We start from the raw sequence: 12,576 nt of genomic DNA, 5'->3' as shown, positions 1-12,576 counted from the left end.
ACCCTCACCACCAAATGAAGCTTTCTTGCAGTGCCAAAACATTCCCATCCATATTACGGTTAGAAAAAATACTGGAAATAATATTGCATTAAAAGATACTTTGAGATACGTGGTGAAAAGCTGATCTATTTTAGAGAGGGCTAATTATCAATTTGGAAAAGGGGCTAAAATATTTATTTGAAATGTGACACCAGTCTCATTCTTCTAGTGAGGCTTTATAAGTGTTTTATGTTTTAGAGGATTTATCAAACACTTACATACTTTATCTATAAACCTAGAAACCAGTAAGACCTGTAATTACATACCCCTCAAAGGGTTTTTTTTCTTTCACAAAAAGAGACACGTGGTCTTTGGTCAATTTTTTACATTAGCAACACCCAAAAGCATTAATTAGAGCAGTAACTTGATGCATTCTGAAAATCAGAATGTTACAATGAAATTACTCAGTTTGTAAATTAGACTGGGAAAGCATAACTTTGTACCAGAATCATCTGGAAAACTCTTGATTTGATAAACCTACACATATATGAATGTTTGAAAATTATTTTCTATTTATACTCATTTCCAAATCACTTATGTAAATGAAATAATGGCAATACTCCTTTCAGAGGCATCTTTTAAAAACACTTCTACAAATCATTTAAAATTTTATCTTACTACAAATGTTTTCCTAGGAAAGCCAACACTCCTAGGAGTAATATTTAAAATACTAAAGCTCACATTTGGATTTGTTAGACTAATAAAAAACTTCTCCCTCTCTTTTGAAGAGTGACATATAAACTATTTTAACATGAATCTGAGAAATGCTTTTACTGTGTTTACACTTTAATGTATAAAGAAAAAAAAATCAACATTTTAAGCACATTACCTTGCAGAATGGCTTTGAAAGATTTTTAATACTAAACCTGTAAAGCATTTTTTACTAATTCATGGATTTCTTGACAGAACATGCTGCTTTTTTTCCAGCCCATAAAGAAAAAAAAAATAAAACCAACTCAAATTTTGAATTTAAAGACAGTTGGAAAAGTACCTCAAACAAATGTTGAAAACACTTTAAACAAAACAGACATGAAACCATAGTCACCTTTTAATGATTTAATATTTATCAGTAGTTGCTATAGTAATTTATAACACTGAAAACTATCAAACTTAATATGGTCAGTACCATAGGCATACTGAAAAATGAACCGTAATTAGATGAGGACACAAATACCTTCCACACGTTTTGTCACCCACCTCCTTAAAAGATACTGATACACTTTAGCACTACAGTTCACTCCCAGATTTTGTAAGCTTTAGTGATTTAGTATCTGTAAACTAGTGCTAACTCCTGTAGAACCAACAACATAAACAAATCTCCCATATTTATTTTCAAGCTCATACACAACAAATTGACTTCTCTAAAATATTTCCTACAGAAGGGTAAGCATGATTTGCCTTGATAACACAGCTTTTTAATGGGGTGCTTTCCCCAATTAAAATAAATTTTAGACAAATTTTCATGTTGTATTTGTGATGTAAAATCCATGCACTAAATGCAATGACTTCAAGGAGCTTCTCCTGTAGCTGAAGGCAATCAGAACCACCAGAATAAAGTTTGGTCCCATCACCAAGCAGAAACAGTGGTTCAGAAGACTAAAAGCACTTCCAGTAAAAGTCTCTTTGAAACTGATTACTAAACAAGATATAACAGGCTTTTACTGTAACTGGAAGTTTACTTTACCATCACATTTTAAAGCTGTAAATTTCAATATATGCACTTATTTCCATCAACACATAATTGGATTTACTCCTAATTAACTTATGTTTGACAAAGCACTTAGCTTTAATATACAGATTTGGTCTGTAGTAGTAACAACTGTAAGTGGGCAAGAAATTAATCTTCCTCTTACAAAAATCTTAATGAAGAAAATAATATCCCTAACATTGACTTCCTTACTAGATACAGGACATCTCATGGTTCCTCATGAAACTGTTATTTCACTGATCTGTAGACTACTAAAAAAGATGCCCTTATAAGTTCTGTACTTAGGGTCTTGATGTTAATTCTAATTTTAAAAATGTGAAATTCATGCTTTATGTAGCTTCCATTATCAAAAGAGTTCCAATCCCACACTTCACAACCTAAATTATTGGATTTTTTGCTACCAGTTGATAAAAAAAACCAGCATTACTCATTTTTTCTCTTTATTAATCTCACCTTCTGAGCTGCTTTAGAGGGACTCTTGTTTTTGCTTCCTTTGGGTCTTCCTCTTGGTCTTTTAGGAGATGGTTCACCAGTTGGTTCCTAAATACAGGAAAACATGCTATTGTGGCAAAGAGGCTACAACTAACCCAGATGTTCTAAAGGATAAACTAAACCGAGAAGTTGCTTAAAACATATGAATTAACAGTGTTATTAAATAACATAATATTAATAATACAACATAAACAATTTAGCAACTCCAGGTAAAGGAAAAAATATATTTTGCACAATAAATGAGTTTAACTTCTCTTGCAATTACATAGAAAAACTTGGGAAAGTGTGAATATTCTAACACATAAGTTATAGCAGGAAACACATTTTTTAAAGATGGTTATGATTTCCCTCATATAAGAGCAGTTATTTAAAAAATAACACAGTTACACATTTAATTTCAATTGCATTGCATTATGGCAAGATACAATTCTCACATGTAGTTTTTAGCACAAGCTTTTTGGGGGGAAAAAGTTAACTACCAGAATATTGTAAAGTAAGATGAGACTACTCTCTCAAGGGGGCAATTTGTTTTTGTTGTTCTGCAGTCGGCATTATATTCACACCTATTCTAAAGAAAAGTGATTCATATTAACATACAAATTTAAATGTTTCTTCATATAGAACACTTAAAAGCCAAAAAAACTCGACAAAGAAAAATTTGAAACAAAACCCCAACTCGAAAATTAGTCGACACTGACTATTTTAGCTATTTTCTTAACTAGTTCCTTTGCCTGCCAGTAAATAACCAGTCCTTAAAACTGGGTATGAATTACTAAGAATTCAGATTCCAAATATTTATTCAGTGAATCATAAACACTATAAAACTCTTCTAGTCTTGAATATTATACATTTCGTTCATATTACAGGATGCAGTAGAACTAATTAAGTGCAGTTTGTTAACTTAAACCAGTTTAAAGCCCTTCAGCTTTCATAATTCCCGGGTAGGTTAAAGGGAGGCTGGCAAGGGGACTCCTCAAGTGCTGCAGCTCAGTGGCGAGCCCCGCAGGCACTGCACATCTGGGCTGAGCACGTTGAAGGAGACGCGTTTTTCTTTCATTTCCACACATTTAAATGCTACAGGAGGAAAAAAAAATTAGGGGAAAAAAAAAAAGAAAATAGAAGAAAAAAAAGAAAAAGAAAAAGAAAAAGAAAAAGAAAAAGAAAAAGAAAAAGAAAAAGAAAAAGAAAAAGAAAAAGAAAAAGAAAAAGAAAAAGAAAAAGAAAAAGAAAAAGAAAAAGAAAAAGAAAAAGAAAAAAGCCCGGGCACAAGCCAGCAGGGTCGGTGGGTGCTGGCTGCCGGGGCTGGTCGAGGGCAATCAGGGGGTGAAGCAGAAGGGGTACAGAGCCCGCAGTCACCGGACCGATGGCAGCGAGTGTCACCAGGGGCAGAGCGAGGTAACGGGGGGCTCTGCTTTTATGGCTTCCCAAAAATAGTACTTTCTGTGAAATTTACAGGACCATATCGGGGCGGGGGAGGGGAAGGAAGCAAAGCAGCCGGGTTTCCCTCGGCTCGGGGCTCTGCTGCTCAGCGCTCTCCGTGTTTCGAGCCCCTCGAAGGCTCTCGTGGTAGTGGGGCTGATGCCAAATGAATGGGAAGTAAACACGTTTAAATCCCGCGGACGCTCGCTTTAAAATGAGCTCCACGGACAGCCCTGCTTCTCAATCGTGACTTCCGAGGGAGGCAGGGAAAAGGCTGCGGGCGGCTCCGCGCTGCCCCCGCCGAGCTGCGGGATTAATTGGTTGCATCCGCAGGCAAAATCCTCCTTCGGCGGCGCCGGCGAAGGGGCTGCAGAGCGCGGGGGCTCCCCCGGGCCCCTCGCCCGGCGGCAGGGGCTGAGCGCGGCTGGGCAGCTCCGGGCGATGCGACAATGGCACTTCGGGAAAGGAAGGGATGGGGGTGGGGGTGGGAGTAACACACGGTTCTAGCGACCTTAGCGCGAATTCGTATCTTGCGAGTCAAAAAGGGGAGCCCAGCGGGTTCGTGTCGGGGCCCAGGTGGAGGCTGTGGGTGTGGGTGGAAAGGAGCACCGGGCTACGCTCCCCGCGTCCACACACGGCAGCGTTCCCGTCGCCTCGACCTGCCTTGGGAAAGCGCCGGAGCAAAGGCAAAAGGTGTTGCAAATACAGGGCAAGCCCCCTCCGTCTACCTCCCCCACCTCCATCGGCAAAGGGGGCACCTCTCTCCACACGATGAGGGGGGCGAGGGGGGGAGGTGGGGAAGGGGGGGAATCCGGGGGTGGGGGGGGGAGGAAAAAGACGAAAAAAAAGCCTATGCGACTCTCTAGTCACCGTCCTCTCCCCCAGCCCCAGCATCTAGGGGCAGTTCAGGGGCTGGGCTGGTCAAGATCGGAGGCGGCAGCAGCGCCCGGTGGGATCCGACAGACACATGCACACACGCGCGCACACAGATTGAGATATAGCGAGGGCTCAGAGAGGAGGGAGACAGGAGAGCCCCGATCCCTGCTCCTCGCTTTCGCAATTTCAAAATCAGCTCGAAATGACCCAGCGAGCGCTGGTTGGTCGGAGCCGCGCTGCTCCATGTTCCCCATTTACATTGAAAAGCCCCAGCTCGCTCCCTGCACAATAGTGAAAGTCCCGAGGAGGCTCCGCGGTTCAGCCACGGGCAGGCAGCGCCCGGCCGCTCCGGGCTCCGGGGTTCCCCCGCCGGGGCGCCCGCCGGAGCCCCTCGCTACGCGTCTGCACCGCCTCGCCGGGAGCAGCGCGCAACAAAGCCCCCCCCCGCCCCGTCGCCAGGACTCCTTGCAGCACAATACGTACATGAACATGCCTATAACACTATACATCTGCGACTCTACGTATCTACACGATACTGACTTGTGGTTGTTTCCTGGGTCTGCCTCGTCCTCTCTTCTGAGGCTCTGCGGTTGCAGGTTGCTCCTGGGCAGCAGTGGAAGGCTGACCGGGTCCCTCACCTTGTGCACTCATCGTGACTTCTGCTGCTCAGCCTGAAACCAGTCTCTCCAAAGCACCTTGAAGGGGGGGAATCAAAACGAGCTCTTGCTGCTTTTGCTGCTCGCTGCCACCACCACACCGGACGTCCTGGTGCTGCCAAAAAGGAGAAGAGAAGGGGAGGAGGAGGAGGAGGAGGTGATGGTGGTAGTGGTGTTGGTGGTGGTGGAAGAGGAGGGGGAATGAATCTCTCTTACAATTTAGGAATGGTTAGTAACATGAAGCAATTCAAAAGAGGAGAGGTTAAAAAAAAAAAAAAAGAGGAAAGGCAGAGTAAATTGCAGCCCTGCAAATGCAAGGAGAGAGGGAAATAGTCCGAGGGTAGTCGGGAGCAAACCAAGAAGAGGGAAAAAAGCCCTACAAATTGAAAGCAAGTGGTGGCTATCGCGCTTAGATCGGATCAGGACAAATTAAGATAAGACACACTGAAAATGGACTGAGAACACTGCACAATCTTGCCAGAAGCATGCACCCTGGGAAGACGGGGATTTCGGCAGCAGCGGGAGCAGCGCGCAAAAGGAGCGATCATTTAAAAATAATAATAATAAAACGATTTGGGAGATTGGGAGGGAAAAAAAAGGGGGGGGCGGTCCTGGGTTCGTGTCTGTGATGCGAGCTCCTGGGACTGGAAATATTATTATGCGAGTCCTGCCCACGGACTAAACTAGGATGAGGGTTAAGGGAGGGAAAAAAAACCCCAAAACCAACAACAAAAACGAAGGAAAAGAAAAGAAAAGAAAAGCCACCTTTACCCGTGGGTGGAAAAACCAGGAGGGGGCTGTAGGGAAAAAAAAAAAAAAAAAAAAGAGAGAGGAGGAGGCAGAGCGAAAACGCGGCGATGGGGGGCTGGCGGTCGGCCAGATAAAACACGAGCAGCACGGCAGCCGGGGCAGCGGCGGCAGAGCGCGCCGCCGCCTCACGTGTCCCGCACCGGCCCGGCCGCGCCGCCGCCGCGGCTTTAAAGGGCCAGGCCGGGCCCGCCGGCCCGCACCAGCCCGCCGCCACCGCGCGGGGCTGCCGGCCGCTGCACGTGCGCGCCCCGCCGAACAAAGGCGGCCGGGCCGGGGCCGCCCCGGGACGCGCCCGCCGCGCTCCGGCTGCCGGGAGCGCCGCTCCTTCGCCGGCGGTGCGGCCGCTGCCATCGCGGCGCGGGCTGCGCGCCTCGCGGGACGGCCGCCGCCGCGGTAAGATGTGGGCGGTGTAACCAACCCGACGGCGGGTCGGAGCTGTCCTGCCGGGAGGGTGACGGCACGGGGAATGACCTTGCGGAGAGCCCGGCCCCGACATTGTTCTTCCTACGAGCATGGCGGGGCCGCGGGCTGCGCCTCTTCGCGGAGCCCGTAGGCAGGATGTCCAGCACAGCCCGCTCCCTCCGCAGGCGTTCGGTCCCTCCCGTGCCAGCCATGGTTAGGGGTTCCTCCACTGTGGCCGCAAGGAGTTGGCCAGGGAGGACCCCCCTGTCTGTGCGTCCCCCACCCAAAAATGTTCAAACCTGGGCATCATGTGCAGCTTGGGCATTTCCTCCAGCCCCACTCCTCCCACAAGGTCTTGCCCTTTGGCTGACAGCCACCCCTGTAGTAACTGTCTGGTGACATCCTTTCTCCCCTACTCGGGGCTGGCTGGACAAGCACAGGAGAGCGCTCAGAAAGAAAAGTTGCATTATCGTATATAGTACTGAAGAGGGCAGAGATACTGCTGCAACACTCCTTAAGCAAACTATCGAAATACAGCCAGTTTTCTTGACACCTTATAAATTCTGATGTCTACTGATAAATAATAAGGGAACAGGCAGAAACTTATTACAATCAAACACATGCAGTTATTGACCAGCAAGGACTGTGCTGAGGAGACAGCTGAGTTATTTTCTATGGAATAGAAAAAGTACACTGCAGACAGATGGGCTAAAGAAAGAGTAATCCTAGAACACTTCTTAAAGCTGAAAATATTGCCAAAGTGTTCTTAATCCAATCACAAGAATCCCAAAGCCTGCTTCACTCCCATCCCCAAAAGCAACCAGCTATGGAAGATAGACACACTCCACCTGTTCAATCTAACAGCTATCAGAAAAGCCTTGTAGTCCCGCTGCATTTTGTAAAATATTCGGTTCCCATCACACCATGAAGAAATCCATAGAGTCCTACATCTATTCTGTACATCAAAAGAGTAAGCTGCTGTATGTGATCAGGATTCCAAGTGGAGGTTGTGGAGTCTTTAGTTAAAGTGCAGCAACACATAACTTTTATAACATCCATTAATCTCTTTAAAGCATATTCATGTGTCCATTTATCTGGAAGAAAGTGTTACATGCAACTGGTAAAAGCCTGTTGCTCCAAAACATCCGTCTCTACAGAATCATCCTATATGGACTATTAATTGTACCACTAGTCTTCCCTTGAGCAGTTCTAGTAAAAATGCTATAGTTCAAAGAGTTTTTACATACAGCCATAAGCAAATAATTTTCACATGAGATCAGTATTCCTAAGCTCACTGTTTTAAAGCTGTTCTGGACAAGAAAATCCTTGATGCTTGCACTGTGCCCAGCACAACGGAGTTTGGGTCTTTCTACAGTCTGACTACAGATTCACCATCATAAGAATCAGTATGCAGTATCTAAACTATCTGTAAACAACTATGGGTCTTTCATTTATTTGAAACTATCCTGATTCCCTCCTTAACCAAAAGTGCTTAGACAATAAATCAGTTCCTTGATACTGACATTGCCTTATGGCACCTCTGTGGATACAGAGGTGACTAAACTCATCAAAAAACTTGTTCTTATGTTATTTACATACAGAGTACCTTAACCCAGATAAGCAACACGACATCCAGAACCCAGAAAGCCTGACTTCCTCAAGTTAATGATGGAAGCTGAGGAGCCAGAAACAGCTCTTCAATTTTTTCCATGTTCCTTCCCAAAACAGATGTGGTAGCGGTTCTTTCCACTGTTCCAATCCATTATCTGACAGTATAGCTGTATTTGCACAATATGCAGCGCAAACACCAGTGAATACAACTTTATAATTAAAAGGGACTACTGCAAAGTCACTGGAGTAGACATGACCTACTTTCCACCAACTTTGGTCTGGGATTTAAGCTTTGGTCTATTAACAGAAGTATTAATTATCAGTGGTTTTATTTTTTTGTTTTCTGGAACCATTCATAATAGTATAGGAAATTTATAGACATAAAATCTGGCCTGATTTCTAGTCTCCATGAGTCTTAAACTCAGGGTATATCCAAAGAAATCAGAGGAACTTCCTAGGAAATTAAGAAGAAGACAATGAAAAATAATGTGCAGATTTTGCTACCTAACCCAGAACACTTATAAAGAGGCCATTTGTTATTCTGTAATCAACGTGATGGCTTGTAGAGGTTTCACTGGCCTCTCTTCCCAGAGGAGTTTTTTAAATTGTGCATTCTAATAGCTGCAGTAAAATTTTGCATCAGAACCAAGGTTGCAAGAAAGTATCTTTTAGAAAGACAGAAAATTAGAGGTTAAATAGGCCTTGGAGATTATAAATAGCAGCAATAAATAGCTTCCCTTGCTTACTTCTTCATCTGTTTCCTTTCTCAAAAGCTGAGGGATGCAGAAGAAACCATGCTGTATGGTCACAGGGAGATGTCACCTATAGATAGCAACCTAACATAGTCCATACATAAGTACAACTAACTCCACCAGTCTGGTAGTGCTTTTACACAAGGAGAGAACTTCTTTATTTTTTACAAGTTGCTACTGAAGGTCTGTGATGCCAAATGTGTGATAGCAAGTGTGTGCCCCAACTTTATAATGCCTGCTAACTGTGTACACATATAGGAGGGCAGTGTCAGGACACCCCTATGTTCTACTCTAGCAGGTCCTGTTTTCTCCACCTTAGTTCTCTTGGAGTTCAGACTACTCAAAAGGGGCAGTGTTAGTAAGTTTAAGGCCTTAGCTCAGGGGAAGCAGCAATTTTTTAACTTTGAAAGAGATCTCTTGCCAGGAATGGGAGAGCAGACGGTAAAATTCAGAATTTTTTTGAGTGTTACCTCCGTATTTCAAGAAGCTTACAGCTCTGCACTGCCTCAGAAAACTCCTTAGAGGAACAGCCTTGGCCTACCAGGGCTACAGGCTGCCATGTCTGAAGGGTTGTATTTAGTGTAGGTATTCCACTTCTGTGACCAACCAGAGAGGCCAAAGACACTTATGTAGTTAAAGGCTACAGTGGGTACTCAGGGACCTGGGAATGCTGATACTCTGCTGCTGGAGAACCAGGCAGTGCAGGAGAAGTACATCTTGCAAACGCTGTCTGCATTTGTGGGAAAAGTTAATTTGTGATTTTCCCTGGTTCTTTTAGAATGTGCTGCCTCTCCGGATGGAAGAGAGAGGAGAAGAGCAGGCACATGAACCTTGAGTGCACCTATGAGATGGGCCAGGCTGTATCACCATTCTTCCACTCTTTTCATCCAGCTGGTGGGACCAACAGTGGCTGCTGCTTCATAATCAGCAACCTGGAGATGGCTCTTAGAATGTTTTAGGAAGCATGACTGTGACTGACAAAAAAGACCCAGAAAAGAATATTAAGGCTCTCAGGCTTTGTCTGCACTGGGGAATTTCTTCCCTCCTCCAAATTCCCACCATTGCCAATATGAATGCAGCTGCACAATTGTTAGAGATGTTGGGAGGCATAATATATGAGTTTTCATCTAGTCAGCCATTTGCAGTACTGTGTCAATTAACCCTCCTCAGAGCAGGGTTAACTGATACAGTGCTGAAAACGGCTGCTGGAACTGAAAGCTGTCTATACTAAGGTTCCCATTGTTGCTAACTCTGGTGCAGCTGCAGTGGAATCAGTCCACGTGGGATTATTTGGTAACAATTCTCCAACATAGAAACTGCTTCAAAATGCAACACAGCCACCTAATGGGCCAAAACACACTTCCACTGCACCTCAACAGCTACGCACCCATGCAGTTGCCATTCATAATGGGATTTCTTTCAGACCAGAAGGTACTTTTTGCATTTGTGTATTAAGTACTCAGTACTTCATCTCAGAAAACTAGTGTTCCTATCACCCCCATAGAAATGCCTCTGCTCATTAGCTCTTACTAGCTCTGGACTTGAAGATGTGTGTTGGAAGAGTCAGTTTTCTGTTAGTGTCTCTTCATTGATTCATACACTCAGTAATTCAAATTTGGGCTTTCATGTGTGGAAACTTTGTCATTTGTTTTTGGATTTAATTTCTTTATGCAGATCCAGTTCTTTAATTTATGGCTGGAATTACAGTTCACTAGGAATTTTGCTTTTTTCCCGCTTAACAAGTAAAGCCTTTTTTGTGCAGAGCAGCACCATGAAGACTCAAACTGATTTCTGAGGGAGTAAAGTTCTATTTTGAATAAGCAGAGTTGGCAGAATCAATCCCACTTATTTCCATGTACTTTAGGAAGCAGTTATGAAACAGGCTGGTGAAACGGGTGTTTCGCCCTCTGCTGAGTAAGACTAATACTTCTAAAAAGCCCCTCTCTGTCCTTCTTCTACATACATGTCCAACATTATCTAAAACATGGAAGTGTTGTTTGGCATTTGTTACACTTTTGAACCAATATTTATCAGACAGATGCTGGCAGTCAGGTTTACCTAAGTGCAGTTTGCAAGTGTGAAAACGTTGAAACCTAGGCTCAGCAAAAATCTCAGTGAAAAACTCTAACTCTGATTAATGACAAGCAGGTTTCAATTCATGCATGACATCTTATGCAAATACAGAACACAGCTATTTGCAGAATTCTGGGCAACCGCATGTGCCTGTGAATATCTGCAGAGGCTCGACATACCCACCCAGGGAAATGGCAAAGGGGCAGCCCCAGAGGAGATGCAATCCATAGCCTCCCAGCTGTAGTGGTGAGCACCAGAGCTTAGCTCATAGTGTTGGGATGCTGAACAAAACTGATTTGGCAGAAACTTGGATACAGCTGAGTATTTTGAGAAAGGGGAAAGGAAGTGGCTCACTCTTCCTTCATTCCTGATAACTGCTGTGATGGCTGTTTCTCGCTCCCAGAGATCCCTTTGGACAAAGGGAGTGGGCACAGTAACTGAACTGCCTGCAAAGCAGGTGTGACAGCTGTCTGTGAAAGGAAGGAGCAGCTCCATACTGACTACACTTCAGCTCAAGTTGAGCTGTGGGGATGCATGGTAAGGTTGTAAGATCACAGTTGTCTTACAGCTTGGTAAACATGTTTATATGTTTGCTCAAATGGTTTTCGTTAATCTCCTGAAGGGTTCTTACAAAAATGCTAAACAACTCCCATCCCAAATCCCAGTGGAATTGGATTTCTCTTCTCCCTTACCCCTATTCCTTTTCCCTTCAATATTGCATATGGCTTTATATGAAACTTAGTGATTAAAACTACTTAAGACTAGCTCATTTTTCTCTGCAATAAGTTCAGTTATTTCCTTTTTATACCTTCCAGAATTTACTATACCATATCTAAATATTGGCTGCAGTCCACATGTTTTAGATCATTCTCTATAATGGTCCTGTTGTTATAGAATCCTTTGTGTGTGTGTGAGAAAGAGAGAACATGCATATGTGTTGGAAGCAAGACAGGGTGTTTAGAATTGCTTGGAAAGAGAAATCGGGGTATACCAATTCCGTAAGGGATTTCTGAACTGATAACATAAAAGTGATAAAAATAATTGAGCACTGACATTATAGACCTTCAGTTCATTACCTTCTATGTGTGATAAGTAGTATTTCTGATCCCATGTTCCTCTACTATAGATACTCTACCAATATATCATTCATTCCACTTTTGTTGCTATATAATTTTACAGATCAGGTTTATTGTTGTCACATTTACTCATTTTTACTTGTATTCTAAATGTAGATCCTTTGACCTGAGTCATACTGTGTCAGTCAATGGTAAGCTGCATGGAGAAAGTCCTACCCCATTATACCAAAAGCTCATTGCCTGCTGAAGACCTGCACGTTCTCTGTAGGGTCTTCAGCAGGTTATATGGATAAATAAGTGATCTAAGGAAAAAGCAGGAAAAGCATCATTTGCCAAACCATAAGCTTTAATCAAAACACTCCAAAAAGTCACAGTGTCCTAATGTGTGGCTAGAACTTAAGAGGAGGCAACTGAGAAATGCCTCTTCCAGGACAAAATTGAAATCAGTAGCCCTGCTGCAGTGGGTGTTTGACTCTTGCCTGTTACTCCACATGTAGAGGATGCATTTAAGTAGCAAACAGAGAGGCACGGACTGATTTTGTGCCCAGCAAGTATGCCCTACCTCACAGCCCATCAGATAAACCAGTTCACGCTCACAGCAGGCTGGGCATCCTCCCAGACCCCCTATGGAGTATCAAGAGTGGGGCAAATTTGCTCTCAGA

At 43.8% G+C, this 12,576-nt stretch overlaps 1 protein-coding gene across 2 annotated transcripts in view; it reads right to left on the bottom strand.

Moving 5' to 3' along the window:
• HMGA2 (high mobility group AT-hook 2) overlaps positions 1 to 6,061 on the bottom strand; it is a 119,471-nt gene extending 113,410 nt beyond the window's left edge. For both annotated transcript variants that reach the window (XM_064731118.1, XM_064731128.1), the window contains exons 1-3: positions 5,962 to 6,061; positions 5,075 to 5,299; positions 2,201 to 2,287 (exon numbers count right to left, since the gene is read on the bottom strand). In XM_064731118.1, coding sequence (XP_064587188.1) covers positions 2,201 to 2,287; positions 5,075 to 5,185 — 198 coding nt within the window. In that variant the 5' untranslated portion in view covers positions 5,186 to 5,299; positions 5,962 to 6,061. The remainder of the gene's footprint in view (positions 1 to 2,200; positions 2,288 to 5,074; positions 5,300 to 5,961) is intronic.
• Between the last annotated feature and the right edge of the window lie 6,515 nt (positions 6,062 to 12,576).

This window comes from Zonotrichia leucophrys, chromosome 1A, assembly GCF_028769735.1.
Source record: "Zonotrichia leucophrys gambelii isolate GWCS_2022_RI chromosome 1A, RI_Zleu_2.0, whole genome shotgun sequence".
In the NCBI taxonomy this organism is placed as follows: Eukaryota; Metazoa; Chordata; class Aves; order Passeriformes; family Passerellidae; genus Zonotrichia; species Zonotrichia leucophrys.
The sequence above is the reverse complement of the archived record's forward strand: the minus strand, read 5'-3'. Positions and strand labels throughout refer to the sequence as shown.